The sequence below is a fragment of the Ciconia boyciana genome, chromosome 8 (genome assembly GCF_034638445.1).
Source record: "Ciconia boyciana chromosome 8, ASM3463844v1, whole genome shotgun sequence".
In the NCBI taxonomy this organism is placed as follows: domain Eukaryota; kingdom Metazoa; phylum Chordata; class Aves; order Ciconiiformes; family Ciconiidae; genus Ciconia; species Ciconia boyciana.
Window position 1 is genome coordinate 30508191 of NC_132941.1, and position 19332 is coordinate 30527522.

General features: G+C 37.1%; 1 protein-coding gene across 1 annotated transcript in view; it reads right to left on the reverse strand.

Annotated features, from left to right (window-relative positions):
• MYPN (myopalladin) overlaps positions 1 to 19332 on the reverse strand; it is a 49971-nt gene that overhangs the window by 18140 nt on the left and 12499 nt on the right. The window contains exons 3-11 of the mRNA XM_072870370.1: positions 18748 to 18799; positions 16446 to 16593; positions 14824 to 14895; positions 14469 to 14610; positions 13488 to 13511; positions 11336 to 11452; positions 10224 to 10593; positions 7531 to 8118; positions 4948 to 5095 (exon numbers count right to left, since the gene is read on the reverse strand). Of these exons, the coding sequence (XP_072726471.1) occupies positions 4948 to 5095; positions 7531 to 8118; positions 10224 to 10593; positions 11336 to 11452; positions 13488 to 13511; positions 14469 to 14610; positions 14824 to 14895; positions 16446 to 16593; positions 18748 to 18799 (1661 nt within the window). The remainder of the gene's footprint in view (positions 1 to 4947; positions 5096 to 7530; positions 8119 to 10223; positions 10594 to 11335; positions 11453 to 13487; positions 13512 to 14468; positions 14611 to 14823; positions 14896 to 16445; positions 16594 to 18747; positions 18800 to 19332) is intronic.

A 19332-nucleotide genomic window follows, 5' to 3' on the forward strand; every position in this document is an offset into this window, starting at 1 on the left:
TCACTGAAGCGACTTATTTCTTGCAGTTGGGCCTCCTTACATGGCACAAGGCATGAATATCATGCTATCCAAATGTAAACACAAACGCTTGAAGAGTCTAGCAAGTCATCTGTGGTACACAGCTAGACAAAATTCAAAATACAGTTCATCTCAAAGTGATAGAGCAAGAGGAAAACAGAAGAGAAAGCAAGTGAGGTTTCTGTCTCCAACTCCCACAGACTTAATCAGCTGGAGTGAGTGGCTTAGGAGTGTGTGTGAAAGCATGAGGAGCACAGGTTTCCTTTTCTAGATGATGAGTTCTGCAAGCCAGCATCCTTACCAGGAAAACCTGTCTGTACTTTGTTGTTGATTAGATCTAGATGTTGAGAAGACAGCTACAAGTGGTTGTTCAACTATGCATTCCCATGATTATTGGGAGTTTATATCTATGAATGTCAAGATCTGGTAATTTGTCTTGGTCAGGTTCTTAAATCTTTTCTCATTCTAGTACAGAGTAAATAAGCTTCCATGAGGACTCCTTGGGGTTTAATTCTCATCCTTAGTCCAAAATTGCCTGCATTTGCTGACCTTTGGGAGATAATGTGAAGCTTGTTTTTGAGCAAGATTTTTGGAGTGATTGAAATAAGTGTAATTCTTGGGCCCTGGGGAACAGAGCTCTTGGTGATTCTTGCAACCTTTCTGAGGTTGACTGCTTAGTAGGGAACTGTGAGGAGATGATTCTGTTTGATCAGTGTTGAGGTGTTAGTGGTGATGTGGCCTGTGTGATGAGTTGGGTTCTGCATATGGCTTTAAGGGCTGTGGTTTTTAGTGATCTAAAAGCTTTTGGACAAACCCTGCATCTCTTCTGCTCTGAAATTTCTTATAAAGCATTCCCTAGCAAAAGTAAAGAATATTCATGTGAGGGCTGTACATAATTTTCTAAACAGCTGTAGCTTTACCCTTTGTCCTAAAAATAAGGCAGTGACCATGCTGCTGTCTGGGTCTTACATAAGGCACAACCAACCAGCATTGCCACATGATATTCTTCATAGTAAATGACACAGATATGTGAGCACAGTTTGTAATTCTTATAACCAAAAGGTGTAAACCAGGCCCAGGTACTTAACTCTCCTTTCCTTTATTATTGCACAGTTAATTCCTTTATTTTTATTACTGTACAGGATTTTGAGGTTTAATTGCCTCATTTTTCTATTATATATTATTATTTGTATAGCAAAGTTTTGAGGAGATAATATCATTAATTTCTAGGTTTTGCCTGTAAAGCTGAATTTCCTCTATTTATAGTCCCATTGGTGAAGCCTGTAAATGTTTTCAAATACCAGGGTAAAAGAATCAGTTTGCATTACACATTTATATTTTTTTCCATTTGCCAAAATCCTCCCAAATACTCTGTCTGCCCTTTTCTCCCCCACATGTCTTTTTGTTTCTACATGACGTATTCTAACTGAATGTTACCAAGATATTTTACTTGTAAGGAAGATAAAAGGCCCAATGGACTGGATTAACAGATTTTGGGAAGTGGAGAGAACACTGGCTGTGCTCTCCTTTCATCAAATAGTGCAGTAGCCCAGATATTCACTGAGGTTATGAGGCTTGTATTCTTTGTCTCACAGGATTTCAACCTCAGTCTGCAAGAGGAAGCTCTGAGCTCCATGCCAACAAAACATTATGAGGGTGGAGGTGAGTGGTCAGGGAAGTTCTTTGTCCTTCTTGTCCTCTTTCACTTTGCAGAAATACTGAAACATCCACTACAGCGAAGACAAGAATCCAGGTGTTTATCCTAGTTCCGAGGCAGGAGAGTGATTGTTTCTCTCTCTCTGTCTCTCTCAGTCTGTCTCTGTTTCTTTTCTCCAACACAAACTGGAAGAAAGGATTCTAGCAGCTTCCTCAAACAACCCTAACCATTAAGCTGAAATGCTCTCTGAAATGTCCTGCTGAAGGAGGGCCTGTTCCACTCTGCCTGAAAGTCTTAAGTTTTATTCACTGAGCTGGAGAAGGTGAGAGAAGTGCTCAGGTCTCCTGCTGAGGGAGCTGTTCTGAAAGGTGTAATTTCCAAGTTTTTATCATGCTGATAAAGAATGCTTAACTATTTGTGCAACCTGGGGCAGCGCCAACAGTACACATACCCACTGGCAAGGAGTTAGGCTGTCCTTATGGGAGTTAAGAGTTATGAATTCAACTGGCCAAGGAAGACACTGAGTTAAGTCTCCTATATCCTGGGATTTGTCCTAACCTCTTCCTGCAATTGCCTAAAGCTAATCCTCATTTAGTGTATCTTCTGTTTGAAAGAACTGAGCAAATCTGACTGAAGGTGTTTGGTATAACTGAACCTCTTTTTTTCAACACTCCTAATTGTGATGAAATTTCACCTGGCAATATAACATACTACCATCTGCATAAATGACAGGTATGGTGTTTTTTTCTGGTAAAAATGACAGCTTGTTAGTGCATGTACTTGGTCAAAGTTGCAGCTAGAATCTTAGCAAAATCATTGTATTTCTGTCAGCACTGCATGATTATCATAGCTGTAGAAGACTAATCTGTTCTGTCTCATGCAACATCAGCAAAATTACCAACTACATTCTGATTCTGGATTTCTTTATTGTTGGTGATGAATGATGTACTGGATGAAACAGAAGGAGTACATCTGGATTAGTAGATATCGCACTGAGTGCATAATGCTGACACTTAGGAAAATCTTGACTTGTAAGCTAAACAGTTTTCATATGGAACTCAATGATAGATAATAAATAGAGCACCAGGATGTAAATCACTCATGTTCATTACTGGACTTTATATAGTAATATAAGACAATACTAGTACTTTAAGACACAGATTTGTCATCTGCAGCTTTCATTCTGGATGATCTTGTAAATATCTTGTAAATATCTTGTAAATATCTGCTCTGCAGATATTGTAAATGAGACCAAATGCTGCTATGGAAATACGGGGTTGCAATACAATTCTGTAAATAAAAATACACTATAGGACACATTTTATGAGAAGGAATTTTTAACATAACATGTAGAAAATACAAGGAAGCCAACACTTTGAGATTCTTATTGGATGCTGTACTCCATTCATTATGCAGTGGTCTCTCATACAGAGGAGAGTTGCATTCATATTTATGAGAAAGTGAATAAGAAGCCCTTCCCTACCATTATAATAATCAATTTAATGCAGATATGCTATATATAGGATGAAAATGTCTCCTTTTTAATTCTGTGTTAACTGCAAGAGGGAAAAATGGGACAAAATCTATGGGTGTGAATCCAGCACTCCAACATATTATTCTCGTGATGTTGATTGTTCTATATATGGCAAAGCAATAGGAATTTTGGAAAATACTATGCGTCCTGTCATCTCTTTACATAATCACTGCTTTCACTGAGGAGAAAACTCAGACTTGAATTTGCTGGAGTCAGTCTGAGCAGTGGCTTTCCTGGATGTGGAAGAATAAAATCAGAAGTGATTAAAGGTGGGAACTGAGGGGAAAATGAAGGAACTTTCATTGAGCAATCCTAAAATTGTTTTCTAGTTCATTACCGTTGGCATTCTAATTGCCATAACAATTAGAGAAGTGCCAGCTTTGAAGTTTTTCAGTGTTTGGGGGATTTGGGAATCAAGATTTTGGTTTGGTCTCATACAGAATAGCTAATAAGTGTATAAATAACTTTTGCTGTCAGCGGATAACTTTGACACTAGTAGTGATCATTGTTTCTAAAGGGCTTATCATGCAGTTAACTTGAAAGACTGATTGGTATTTCACAGTAGCTCTCTAAATAATTTATCTTACTACCATAGCGAGTACAAATTGTAACACTTGTGATTCATCTGCAAAACATACCGCTTGCCAGTTGTTTTACTCAAAATGCTTTGGCAGCATGATCTGTCAGAAAGAAAGGTCAACAGCAAAATTAAGAAAACAGGGATTACACTGCAGTTGTCCACAGAGGGTAATTTACTCCAGAGACTCCATGGCTTTTTGCTTATCTTTGCATGTTCTCTGTCAGAAGGGCTAACAGACCTTATGAAAAGTTCCCTTGTTGATGACAGATCAGGGTAAACCATTATTTGCTGTGTTAAGCCTGAGCTGGCGGGACAGCTATGGAGGGCTCCATGGCCAAGGTGAGAGTAGCATAACTGCCTACAGATAGAAAGCTATCTAGCAGTCCTTAGTGTGTCCTACTGTTATTTGAGGGTGGTTGAACATGATTTACAGTGATTTCAACCCCAAAATATTACTTAATTTTTTATTTCTTCTTTAATTTCTTAGACACTGCCCAGATCTGGTGAATTGATTGATTCCAGTTAAGAATGAACTGATATTTAGTTCCTTGAACTGTGTAAAAGGCTTGTTATTATGCTAAACTCTAATAATGCTAGGCCTAAAGTTCAGTGTATGCCAGTAACAGCTACCAAAAACCTTGTTAAGTTCCTAACAAGTCCCTGTCAATTCATATAAGTCAGGAGATTTGGAAAAATAGGTTTAATGCTAAAAATTGAATACCACATTTTAATTCAGCCAAAGTAAAAACAGAAACAATTTCTTAAACAGTTTGATTACTTTACTCCTTAATTTGTGTTAAAAATATACAGTGTATGAATGTGTATGTGTGCAATGAGTTGAGCAACTTGTAAAGTGAAACAATTAAATCCAATGTACAGAAGCTTCCATGAAAAGTTTTACATTCCTACAGGTTTCTAATAGAGATGAGCAGAAATTAAAAATGCTACTCAGTGACAAAGTAAGCCCTCTACAACTGCATCCCTTCATACTTCCTATTTAAAGCTCCAGTTTGCTATTCCAAACCAGTACTTACCACAAAACTTTACTCTGCGAAGTAGTGTAGCAGCTCAACCACACAAACACCTTTTCTTTCACAAGTCATAATATATATCTTGTTAATGAGTGAAATTTATTTTAATAACACTCGATTTTCTTACCTGCTGACTACTTTGTTGATTAACATCCTCTCTGAAATGCAGTTTTCTTTCCAGGTCCTTTACAAGTGCAGCTTTATTTTCCCGAATAGAATCATCTGTTGCTAACGACAGAGGCTTCAGATTTTTCTTTGTTAATCCCTGGGTCGAGCTATTAAAAGAAAATTCTGATACTAACATGCAGCAACCAGTATATATTTTTTTTGTCACCTGTGTGATATGATATGTTACGCTTCAGTTGTCTGGAGGAACCTATTATTTATTTATGGAGAAGCCAAAGCACCATATGAGATTTGATTTTTTTGGTACTATTTTAATGGTGCATCCCATTCCCATGCCAGTAGGAATTAAGGACACACATCTTAAAGACAATAAACATTATAACACTATAATAAGCATCTAAGTTATCTAAGCTCCATTTATATTTATCCTGGAATAATGATGTCACAATGAATGCTAAAGAAATGCGTATAGGTGTTACCATAGGTATACAATTTATACATTTTACTGTATCAGGCAATAATTTAAAAGTTAATACAATTTCTCATTGATCTTTATCTCACATCTTCATTGATCATTTACTCTTTCCATGAACTTTTACTTCTTTAATTTCTCTCACCCTTTTATGACACCTAACATCAACAGTTCTTTTTATTTTTATTTTATGTAGTCTGTTTTATTCTAGTAAGGTTTGAAAATAGTTAAATTCTTAAATAAGACTGTTGGGAGACTGTGAGAGTGCACTGCTGAAGCACAGCAGCCACACACTACTAGAGAGTGTGCTATGTTCTAGTAATTTACTAGGAGTTGGCATCTTAATAACAGGGGGTCTAGGTAAAGGTTTTACGGTTGGACTTGGTGATCTTAAAGGTCTTTTCCAATCTATATGATTCTGTGATTCTGTGATTCTGTAAAAGGCGTAACTAATGATTGCTGTGCAAGATATGTCCCTTTTGTTGTTCTGCAGACATGGTGACCTCTCACTGCTTTTGTAACCAGAATTATTATAATTGATAATGCCAAAAAAGGAAGCTGAAACTTCAATAGATATTCACAGATTAGCACAGATATTGTTCAGGTTCCTTCCTGATCTTTTGTGCCCTCACTTTGACTCTCTCCCATGTAGAGGTCTAGATTTGAATCTCAGCATGATGAGCTCCAGTTATGTGGGAATTCAGCTCCGAGCTGGGACCCAGGAAAGGTGAAATGAAGAAAACAATATTTAACTACTCTACCTGGTAGGCATATTGTAAGGATTTATTTGGTAAATCCTGTACAACAGTTAGAATAAGTAGAGCACTTTGCAAGGGTTAAGTGTCATTAATGCAAACAGAATAGTGCTTGAGCACTTGTGCACCAGCTCTGAGGGAGAGAAAGGGGAATGGATGAGTCGTTGCAGTTGATTTTTGCTTGCTGTTGCAATGTTGTGAAACCAGGCCGAAGACTTGAGTTCGGTATAGTTAAAACCTTCACTGTGAACCTTATAGCTTTATTATGTATGCCTGCCCATGATACCAGGGCCATGAAGGCCTGCAGGCGTGTGCCACAGGGTGATGGAGATTATGTGGCTGTGCTGGGGAACTAGGAAATCTGGCAGTAGGAGTGCAATAATGGTTTGAAGGCAGGATTTCTTGGCACGCAGGGTGGTGAATGTTATGTATACAGGGACACTTTTTTTCTGTTATAATTACAGATTGGTTGGTGTAGTATCAGCAAAATAGTTAGGAGATTGTGACTTACTGATGGCTATCACTACCTTGAAGCGTACCATTGGTAAAAAGGGGAAATATTTCTTACTTTGTGCAGAATTTAGAGTTCTATGGATAAAATGTTGAATCAATCTACTGGTGCTAGCTGTGCTAACATAGGGTTCACATAGTCCACAAAAGGAATATTAACTTGAACTCTACTAGTAAAGAAGGAACTCTTAAGGCCACAACCTTTCCAGTACATCATCGTTCTTATTTGCTTGTACGGTGGTAGCCATTTTGTCACAGAAATCATGCTGGATGTCAATTAAAATATTTATGTGCAAAACATTAACTCTCCTGAGAATTTCTGGGGGAATTTAAATACAGAAAATATTGCAACCAGAAAAACACCTTTACATAAGTTATTTCTTAGATTTACCTGGACTAAGAAATAACTTACATTATGAGGTACCTTTTAAAACTTTACTTGTTGCTTACAATATGTAAGAATGTTTTTATAGCTCATATAGGCAAATGTTCTTAGAGTGACTTATCCTGCAAGCTCATGAAATCTCTTTTCTCCCATTAGTACAGTGTTATGAATCTCTGAGCCCCCAAATTCTTGTATATATGTGTTTATAAACTCCCATTTCTCTATCTTGAATTTATCTTACCCTTGATGTATCTTATTATAGAAGCTACTATCCCTTCCTTTCTTAACTGAATGTGAGGTTAGATGGAATGACCAGAATATATGAGTAACTTGCTTTTCTGTTTTATGAATGACTTGCATTTCAGTCAACTCCCCACTGAACCCTTGAACAGAAATACATCTGAGTTTCCTTTATGAGTATTTCTTGCCCCTGCTTCTGCACATATGGTTTATGCTACTTACATGGCTGGTGTACTTCTGGGGAGTCCCATAGCATTGGTTGATGGCACAGTAGGAAGTGAAGGAAGAACAGCACTAAGGAAAGCTACTGGATTCTGAATCCGGCCAGTTGGGGAGATAGGAGCAGGAGTCACACTCTGTGGCTGAAACTGTTTTACACTAGATGTAGAAAGTGTTAATGGAGGCACCATGGATTCTTTAGGGCTTGGTAGAGACTGTTCATTTTTGCTTGTAAACCCTCCTGAAGACCTTGATTGGGCAGGTGGAGGATTTCCTGTGAAATTTTCCTTGTTATTTGTTCTTTGAGTTCCTTGAGGGACGTTGCTGAATGTTGTAACTGAGGAGCTAGAAGAGGAGCTGGCAGGCAGTGTGGTCTGTGATGGTAGGAACTGCTTAGGTCGGGTATAGCTGAATGCTTGTGAAGAAGAGGCTTTGCTTTGTTTGTACATAGTTGAGGTGGACTGTTGATGGAGTGAAGTAGCAGAATTCAATAAAGCTGTGTTGAATGACAACTCTTTTGTAGACGTCTGATGCACCTGCTGTTGTTCAAACAAGACCTGGTTGTGGAGCTGTTTTAATTGGGTCTGATCACTGCACATAAAACAAAGATGAGCAAAATTGGTCATGAGCCCTGAACATGCTGGCTGACTACATTTCCATATGTGAATTGCAAGATAAAAATTCTATGTCCTGTGATACAGTAAGAGGTAGAGGAAACTGTTACCTGGCATATACTCTAACATTATGAGAAAAGCATAATATTAGTTTGCTACTAAAGTAAACTTTTCCTTCCTCTCCCCTTCTTTGCCAGAGGCACAAAAGCTTTCTGTCTGAAAATCGTTTGACTAAAGATGATTCTTACATTTTAACACATGAAATATAAATATAAATATAAATCTTACTTGAAGATATTTAAGGGATAGCATTGTCAAATTCTGCTCTATGACACCTTAGTACCTCTCTGCTTGTGTAACTAAGAATAGGATTTAGCTTATTGGATTTTAAATGAGCGTTTGTAAGCCAGATTGCAGTTATTTAGCTCCTGTTAAAATGGGTTCTGAAACCAGCATTTTGGCTAATAAAGCTTTGTAGTAATCCACCAAAAGAGATATTACCAACGTAGTTTAGGTAGTGTTGACATTCGGTGACAGGCAGGAGTGCATCATTCAGAGAGGGCTTGCATTTCATGCAATTGTTGTTTCCTAGATGCTATCTACTGTGTATGTCTTCAGGGCTTTTTTACTTTGCAATTAAGGAAAATTATTTTGCCTTGTGAAGTGATTTATTTAGTTATTATGTACATGGAAATACAGCATATGGAAAACAGGCTAACTTTTCCCCTTCCAAAAACAAAAAGGACATAGAGGATACGGCAAATGATCATGTAATAAATTGTCGAGTATTAAATAACTATTGTTAAAAAGTGAAAAATGTAGAAGTAGAGACCAACGACAACTGGTACTGACAAACCAAATACATGAAGTCAACAGAACGTCTTTTCATTTAAAAGAATTATTGTTTCTATAATGTGCTAAACAAAAGTCACATTAAATGTAGATAAAGATAGCAGTTTCAAGTTTTCTAAAAGTAGAATGTTAGAGAGTTAGAAGTTGTGCAATCCTGATTTTGTGTCCTTCATATGTAATCTGCATAATAATGGACTCCTTTGTCACAGGTTTTTTTTGGGGGGTGGGGGTTGAGAGAAATTCTGCTTTATGCAAGCATTGTGCAACTTAAATACTGCTTCTGCTCCCCCCTTAAACACACTATAGGTCTGAAAGTAAATAGGTCTGTGAATATGGGCTTAACAAATTAAAAAAACACTGCTCCAAGTTCTTCCTCTGCTACATGGTATGCAAGTTCTGTCTTCTCACTTCTAATGTTTATGCTATGAAATTACATCCCTGCTTAAGAGTACCAATGAATTACTTTACAAAATCCTTCCTGAGTCTTTAGTTAAAGCTTCTGCCTATTTAAGAAACGAAATTAAGGACTCTGCATGCTTTTTGTTAAACTAGATTTGGGAGGTTTCAAAAATGCTGAAAAGATATTTCATAATAAACTGCAGTGAGAATTCCATAAATCGTCCTCTAAGAAAACTACACTACTTCTTAAAATTTCCCCTTGAGCTCACAGTACACTAATTATGCAGGTGCTTTTTAGTTAAAGAAGTTTCACATAATCAAACATTTTCAAGTATTTTATCTGTTTTAGGAGGAGATTATGTTTGTGAGACATGAAAGTCATGAGGTGTGGCCTTTGGGACTACACTTGCTAGCTAGTTGCTAGCCCATACTATGTATAAGACTGAATATGTCTGGGATTGGCAAAATTGCATACTCAGAATTGAGTGAGATATATTTGAAGAACCTGCTTTTATTTTGCCTGCGTAAAAGCAGTGTTGTTCACCTTTTGTCTGCAGTAGAAACCATTGTGAAATTAAATAAAATTTCAAAGGGAAAACATTTTCCTTTTAAATTTGGAGAACGTTTTTCCCAAGAGGGATATACAGAAAAAATATCTAGCTCTGTAGAATATGTTTTCTAAGAGTATGGTTAATCAGGCCAGCACCATGTGATACTGACTGTCTTTTTGTTCTGTGTTTGAGTTTTTTGCTCTAGTGCAATAGTGTCCTGGTCTATGAATACTAAATAATATCAGTGATGCTCCTGAGACTTAGAATCCCTTTTACTTACAGCTTTGGTTTAGCCAGTACTGGGGGGGGTTCCTTGGATGGCGACGTTGGCTCTGGTATTTTCATTGGCTGTCCATTTATCCTCTCTTGGAAATAGTTGGCTCTGATTTGGTTTGTAGCACCAGGTCCATCATCTGGTGACGATTCACTTCCTTTATCATCTTCAGGCAGCTTGAAGTGCACACGGAGACCTATCTTGGAACTTGATCTGGGTTCATTGTGGTTCACAAGAACACCTTCAAGTTTAGGTTTGGGGGTTTGATTTACTACACGATGGGAAGAAGTACATAGGGGAGGTTGATGTTCAGCAGCAATTACGTTGATTGAGCTCATTGTGTGAAGGGTAGCAGCATTACTACTGTCTTCAGATGCTGAAATAGCAAATACCAAACTTTTGGTGATATGTAAATACCATAAATTATAGTGAAATGAAATCACAAAAGTTACAGTTGGAAAAACTCAGTCTGATGTCCTCCCAGCTGTTGGACTGAGTTGTTTGACCTAATTTGTTTAACAACAAATTTCCTTGACAAAGGAATATTGTAAAGGCAAGGGGAAAAGAGACACAGTTCTAGTTTGGAAGATCCAGCAGTGGTCTTCAGCCATGTCCCCCATGAATTCCACCAGCATCTTTGAAATACAAACTTTCTTTTTGGAGAATTCTCTACCTTTTTAATTATGAAGAACACTGCCAGAACTTGAGCTGAATTGGAGTCAACAGTGCACTATGCTTTTATTTACTGTACTTTGCTCACCTAACTGCTTAGTGCCTTGGCAGCATAAATCGTGTAGACGGTATGAAAGAATCTGTTTTGAGGTTTCCTCCTTTGGGCTCTGCACCGAAGGGTTATTGAAACAGCAAACTAGACAGTCCATAGAGATTCCAAAAATGGCTATTGCCCAAATCTTGAGGTCAGCAAGAGCTGTGTTTTTGGAAGGGCTGTGTGGGATTTATTCCCTCATGTTCCTTGTTCCTTCACATTTCTAATTGGGGAATGACACTTTGAAAAGACATAGCAATCTGTATGTTCGATAAGCAGCTTGGACTGTACAGTGCACCAGCCTGCTCTGCTTGTATTTACTAGCAAGCAAAGGACTAAAACAAACTCTTACCTTTGACAGTTAGATGAGCTATACTAGATACTGTGCCATATTTATTGCTTGCAGTACAGGTGAAACTGCCAGAATCTTCTGAAAATACTTCAGCAATAACGAGAGTACAAATTTCCTCTGCAAAGCATCAAAGCAGTATTATTACTTGAAGTGAACATGCATTTAAAAAACACACAAAGCCTTGACTACCCTCGGGGACATTTCCTTAAGGTTTTCCACCTTGCTCTGTTTGATTTTAGTTTCGTCAGTATTATCAGTTTTGGCAGCCTTTGTGTGCAGCAGCTGTTACCAGCATTGTCTACAGCAACTGGTACCCTCTGTGCTCCAGCATGCCCAACGAAAGTGAAGAACAGGTGTCAGCAGTGTTTGGAAAACATTAGAAAATGTTTTCCTAGTCACATGAAGGACAGACTTTCTCTCTGAAGAACTTAAAATTTAATTTGGAGAAATATAGCATACTCTATACTGACAACTCACGAAAATATATGTATTTTTATCTCTCTGCAGATTGAAAGATTAGTTATAATTAACTGGGAACTATTCAAGTGTAAGGTGAAGAAATACAAAACACATACATATAGGCTGGCATTTTTCAAAGTACCAGTGCAGATTTGCAGATAGAGGGGGTTGTGCTAATTGTGCTTATAGAAAGTTGCCTTTTCACTTCTTTGTGAAGAAGACTAATGGGTACCAAACATGTGCTAGCAAAATTGTATTAGCAAAAATTAAATTCCATCTTGAAATGTCAATCTGGGGTTATGACATTCCTGTATGACCAGTATCTGACTTGTCCGGGCAGTAGTACCAGCTAAAAAATACCTATGGTGATGGGATTTTAAATCTTTTGTTTGGCCGAGTAGCTGGCATGGGGAGGGAGAGTAACATCTAAAGTGTATTGAAATGTGGACTGATAGCATTTCTTCAACTAGTCAGTGACTATTTTGCCACCATTTTGCAAGAAACTTTCCTAAAACCCTACAGGATTAATATTTGATGGGTATTTGTGTAGAACACCATACCACACTTAAACTTGATTGTTTCATGTCATCACTGAGGAAAATGTAGTAGCAACAAAGAGATTATTTGCTAACAACTATAGGAGAATAATAGTGTATTATAGTACTAGGATTATAGAACTAGTTTAAGGCATTATAGTATCTAGTTTATAGTACTTGGATTTGCCAACCACTGCATGCATGGAAATCCAGATTCCTTCTGAATGAGCAGCAGGTGATGAGGCAGTGACAACTGCACCCAACTGATTACCCTCTAAAAACTGCTTCACATTACTCAGCAGTGATGCCACTGGACAGTAAAGGAATGGCATCGGTGGGTTCTGGTAGAAGCTCCATTTATTCATTCCTAAGTCTCAGCAAGAGACATTGCAGAGAGAGGGACACTCTTTCAAGATACTTTTTGGGGTAAAAAACTTTAATAGGGCAAGGAGAAGAGTTACAGAAGTTTATGTTCCATAAGAATTAATACTCCTTTGGTAATTTTCTGTCTTAAGAGGGGCAGCTTTATATTTTTAATAGTGAAAAGCATAACGGGGAGAGTGATTGTCTCATGGAGAAGTAAACAAAATCTATAAGGTTCCTTTGCTCAAATCATTCGCAGTAGCCTACATTCTGCTCTGACCCTTGAAATTAGCAAATCCAGCCACTTTTATAGGATTTGCTGATATCAGGGGTGGAACACCTGATGTGATACTCTCATATTACGCTGGTAGGGAGCAAAGGGAATGGCTGACATGGCTAAACATCTGATGCAATGTTCCCTAACTGGTAAACTAGATAAAAATAGCTCAGTCCTACATCATCTGGTGTAATTCTGAACCTCAGATATACAGGGTACCCTCATACATTAATTTTGTAAATCTTTATCTCGTAAGGTGGTAACATTTAGGTCCCAAGTTAGAACTGAGTCAAAGCAGAATGGAAACATTATTTTCTTCAAAAATGATAGAATTAATTCAAATTGTATGTTTCTGGAACAGTCTACAGTGAAATGCATCTCACTAGTAGCTATGGAACATGGGGAAAAGAAGAAATTATGTTAATTAAATTATGGAGTTTAAATAATTAATATTTTGTGAGGTTAAATCACCACATTTTTATAATCAAAAAAGTATGAGCCTTTTGATGATCCTCACCTGGTTCAGCCATAGATCGTGGTTCTAAAGGGAAGAAGAGCAGAATTAGTAGATTGAATATACTTACTTTTGCCAATAATTTTTTTTCTTAAGCACTAAATATGAAGCTTGCTCTTCTCAATATGACGGAATACTCCTTTTGATCCAATTTTATGTTTAAGGAGTGGTGGAGACAGCCAGGCCTTGTACTCAATGGTATGTCAAATCCACTGAACAATATGAACATTTATGAACAAGTGAGAATGAACACTTGAGAACTTATGAATAAGAAATAAATTCTGCAAGGAGTATTTTTTTGAAAACTTAGTATTACTTTATTGTGCCTTGAAGACAACTTCTGAAACTATTACACACATGAAATCAAGTTATGATAAAACATTGTTTCATTTAGGTTTGATTTAGTGTGGTATTTAAGGAATTTCTATTGAGTTTTAGCAATTTTAGCATTCCAGTGACTTATGAGGAAACTGCAGAAGTTTAGACTGCATTTGAAAATTAAAGTAGAAGTATATGTTTACAACCTAACATGTATGATGTGCACACACATGTATGTGTAAGCATGCTATCATGTACATCAGGTTACTTTTGTGGATAAATAATCAATCCACTGCCCATGAGCACTATTAGAATAGCACTTAACTAAAAGATGGGGGATTTATGGGCAATGGGACTCTACATAAATGGTGCAAACCCAAAAACAAACGGCAGAAGTAAGGCTAAATTAGAAAAGGACATTGAAGTGGCAAAGGGATCAAAGCAGAAGGCAAAACAATTCAATATTTTTGGGAATCTCAGCCAAATACTACCTGTGAGTATGCTGTTCAATTCATCCACAGTTTTGGCTTCTGGAACCCAGATTTATTGCCATAAATATGGCTTATATAGTTCTTACCGTTGTAATAAGAAATTCAAAGTGTTGCTATGTTAGCAATTGCTTGCCTATATTTTATTAGACACAATATTTCCACACAAGAAACATACTTTTCTGTAATATCCTAAAATCTGGAGAATCTTCTATCAGTGTTCCTTCTCTATACCATTCAACCTTTGGGGAAGGAGCTCCTTTCACCCGACATTCAAAGACAACAAGCTGCCCCTCAGAAGCTGAAATATCCTGTAACATCTAATAGAGAAAATGAATAGACAGTCAGTAAATGTCTTATTGGTCTGGAAGTAATACTGATTTCAGTAAGATTTCATGCAGCCACTTGAATCCTTGAATGGCTTCAGAAATGCATAATTCCTTTTTTTATTTTTGATAGCTAAAAAATTCAATTATCTCTCCATACAATTAGTTGACTTCTTCAGTTTTCAAATACGTCATAGAACAAATTACCTTTGTAAATACAGGAGCAGCAATTATAGGTCTTCCATCCAGTCCTTGCAAATAGTTAGTGGGGCTTTGAGCCTGTAGATTGCAAAATATCACATGATGATGTTTAGGTGTACAGAGGATATTTTTCCATATACAGGAGAAACATGCTCTTGGAATGACACAGAAGAGATTTTGGTGGGTGAAGTCCAAAGCAAAATATTTAATGCAATGAACAAAAGTTGCTCTGTTGTAGACAACTGATAGCGATCTTCCTGGATGGGTTACTGCCTGAGTAACAAAAATGCTGTTATTGCCTTATTGAGTTAATCGTGGCAAAGAAAACTTCACTGCAGGGTATTGTAACATCTGTCATTAATACTTCACTAAGGCAAATCTATGTAGGCTGCTTGGTGGTAGTCTCCTTTTAAAAATTCTTACTTACAAAATATTTATGGATGTTAATAAGGAAAAGTTAAGTCAGGTAATGTGTGTGACTGCTACTGTAATTCTTCTCCTTTGCCAAAACCAAACAATTTACAGAGGTGGAATATCACCCTATTGACCCTACTTAGTGAAATCAGAATAAAATTATTCTCCTCCTGGAAAACTTCCTTATATAACTTGATTAATAGAGTTTTTCATTTTAGGGAAATAGAAGCTGCCCCAGAACAGCAGAGTTAGTGATTCAGTATCTCAGGAAACATAGCCAAATTTTATAGATGGTGTTTTATAAGCCAATAAGATTAAAAGTGGTAATTTTTGAGATAACTATCACTCTTGACTTAGGCAACCTCTGTCAAAATGGCAAAATGTCACAAAGGCTTAGTTCTATTCTCTTTGTAGTCAAAAGTAAACATGCATTACTTCACCTATTCAGTATCTGTTTATTGGTTACCAACTAATTCTAGGATGTAAACATTGAAAAGACAGTGTAAAGTGAGTTTCTCATTAACTTCTCAGTTTTATTTTTAAGTAAATATGGCTTTTCTTTCCTATTAGGTATGAACTCACAGTTGTGAATATTCTGATAGTTTGGAACAAAAAGGATTTGAAATGCATGCTAACTTTAATTAGAAACTCTTTGATATGGATATTAAAATGCTATGTGGTAAATAAGCATATCTACATATAAAGTAAACATAGTAGGGAAACGATTTAGCTTAAAATAAATTTCATTGAAAGAAAATGATTTCAAGTGAGTTCTGTAGAAAGGGAGAGGAAAAAGCTATAGGCTGCCGCTATTGAAAGTGAATGAGTCAGTCTGCAATGTGAAGAGGCCAATGAGTTGACTTACACATCCAAGTGCCCTGCACGGCATGCAGTCTCTGCCCTGCTGGAGTGCACACAGATTCCCGCCACTGGCTGAGCTAGCGGCAGCTGCTCCTTCTGCTCACTGCCGCAGAGATGCCTGTAACCTGGGGATGAAAGGTTCCCTTCGCTTTGCCAGGTGCTAAAGGTTAGCTACTAGGCAGGACATCTCTTCCATGTATGCAACTACTGTATGGCTGTGAGGTTCAAAGCTGAAGTTCAATAGCAAAGCAAAAACTAGAAAATTTGGCAGTTCTGAGTCACAAACTGTAGAAGAAACACCTTTTTAAGAGCTTGCTTTTGGTCCTTGAAATTCACCGTATTGTCTCCCCTACCTGATTAACTGGTGTTGACACAGGCTGGACAGGTACAGACACTGGCTGAAGCATGGCAGACGGTGCCTTGGAGGTTTCTTGATGCTTGGTTGCAGTTCTAACAGCAGGAGATGCTGCCTTCAAGGAGGATTCAGCTGGCCTTGGTTTGCTGTGAAATAGTAACCAAAAACAAATTCTCTAATTGGACCCTAGAGCCACGTGTGTGTCCCTTAGATATGTCTGTCCCAGTTACTTGTCAACCCCAGCCTCACTTCTGGGACTGAATTCCAATTGATCTAAACTGATACATACTCCTAGGTAAACTGCATTTTATAAGAATCAGGCTGCATATCTTGCCACTCTAATCTCTCATACTTAGTTCAGTTACACCAAATGTAATAAATGGCCTGGATTAACCCAACTGTGGCTTGAAAGCTGCTGTTACCAGCTCTGAGCAGCATGAGAGAGTGATGCTAGTTTCTCAGAGGAAAATGCTAGTTTCTCTTGCACTGCTCCCTGAGCTTGTATGAAGATTTGGGCCTACAAGGTAATGAAAATACCATGGTCTGCTTGGTTACAAATTCAATAATTTACTGCTGAAAAATAAAGAAGAGAGGTATGCTTTCTGACCAACATATCATGCAGTTTTGGTAGTGTACAGGTTGGCACCTCTTCACTTCTTCTAGGTTGTTTCTATATGGAAGTAAAAGAGTTGACCCTATTTATTTTTATTGTTAAGTAAAATAATGCAGACAATGAAGAGATGGTCTTTCTATTCAGTTTGAGGTATGCACTGGCTGCTCTGGAATGTACCACAGTTTCCCCCAGGAAAGCCAGCCTTCAAACCAGGGGAAGCCTTACTCAGAGTGAACATACAGTTGTTGCGATCACTGATTTATCTTTTGAAATTGTGAACCTTTTTTTGCACCTGTTCTCATATTAATTCCCTTTAATTACAGGTGTTCAGATTCATGTGACGACAGCTGGAAGCTAAGCAAAAATAAAGACACTCTGATTATACCTAAACCTGATCTTTCATAATTCTATCATTTGAGGACATCCTGCTACAATGTCAGAGCGGCATTCTTTTTTTTTCTAAGAAACACAAAATGCAATACATTACTTCACAATTTAATGAGGTAAGCAACTTAGAGATGCCATCAAGTGATCAGGATCATGGTCAACACTACATTAACACCTAATGAGATGAATAAGAAAAAATATTATGCCTGAGACATTTGGAAAAATCAGAGCTAGAACTACAAAAAACGTAGCAATTTGTCCCAAAACCTTTGAGATCTTCTTGATCTTAAGTTTTATAGTAAACCCTTACATTTGTCAAAGTCTATAAACCAGTCCAATCTGTAGTATTTTATGACTTTGAAGTAAAAATCACCTAAAACAGGATTTGCTGTCAGCCTGAGGTCTTCAGTCAAACACACTGCAGTGTTTTGTATTTGCATTTTAAAAGAAAATGACATTTGTAATGAGTATAACCCCCATTGATAAATAATGGAAAAAACCAAGGGCGCATAAGTCAATCTGATGAAGATTTCCTCTTCATAAAGCACTGGTTGCTTTTGGGATTGAATTAATGCATACAACGGAGTTCAAAATAAAAGATCGATTATTTTAGTTTTCAACTAGTCTGACTCCCTTTCCAGTTAACAGAAAGACTTTGATTCTGAGACTATAGATTTTAACAGCATTGGATCAGGTTCTAAATGCACAAGGAGTGGATTTCATTTAGGAAAAATAACATTATTTCCCAGGTTTTAGATTACGTCTGACACCTTTTCTTTCTTTTTATAATTAAGTACTCTTTTTTACCCATAATTTCAGTTTACTCCAGTTCATATGTATTAATTTCCTTATCTTAAATCTAAATAATCCATGTATAGCCATCTTCTGCCAAAAACTTCATATTTTCATGTAAGAAGTTTTACTACACTGTTTTTCCAAGTCAGATGCTTAAGTCAGCATTTAAGTTGGGTCTAGTCAAATGGCAACTGTTTTAGTAAATTAATTTTAGTAGTTTAATGTTTAAGGTAGCATATTTCTTCCTATGTTTATATTTAATATTAAAGTTTCAATCCTTAAGCTAAAGTTGAAGACACACAAGCAAATGTGTATTTGTTCCATACTATTTGTAAAGCAAACAAAAACCACACAAACAAAACCCAACCCAAACAATCCAAACAAATTCCAAACAAAAGCCTAATGTGTTGGAAGTTGCAAAATATTAATGGAAACTGAAATGTCTACACTTGTGGGGTTTTTTAACTGTAAGAAATATGGAAGATGTAATTGATTTTAAACTTACTGATCCATTTCGTCTTTGATGATTTCACCTTCAGAGTCAGAAGAAGAGACTCCTATGATAAAAGAAAAAAAAGAATCACTTAGCAGAGGGGTTTTTGGAGAAGTTTATCTATGAATGATACAAACCTTTAGAATGCTCTAGAGGAAATTTGAATAAGGATACATATTATAAAGCTATGCCAAAACAAAAGATCACATTGCAGTGGAAATGAACCAACGTTGCATACTGTGCAAGATGCGGAACTGCTATTGACATAAGGCAGATTTGGGATGAGGTGTGATTGAAATGAGGAAAACAGCATCCAAGAGCAAATGTATACGTGGGTCTTCATCAGGTTCTCTGTAAAATGCCACTAGTATGATTTAGTCTGTAATTGCTGTTGTGAATCAAGTAAGAGCTTTTTTTCTCAGATACCTGATACTACCAGTTTGAAAAAAAAAAAAAGGAAAAAAAAGAGAGAGACCTGGAATCATAGGTATTATTCTTAAACTAGTGCCTTGTAGCACAGTTTGGAGAAGACACTAGCTCAGTTTACTAACAGCTGTCTTACTGAGACATTTTACACTTCTGATTCAGCCTTCACTG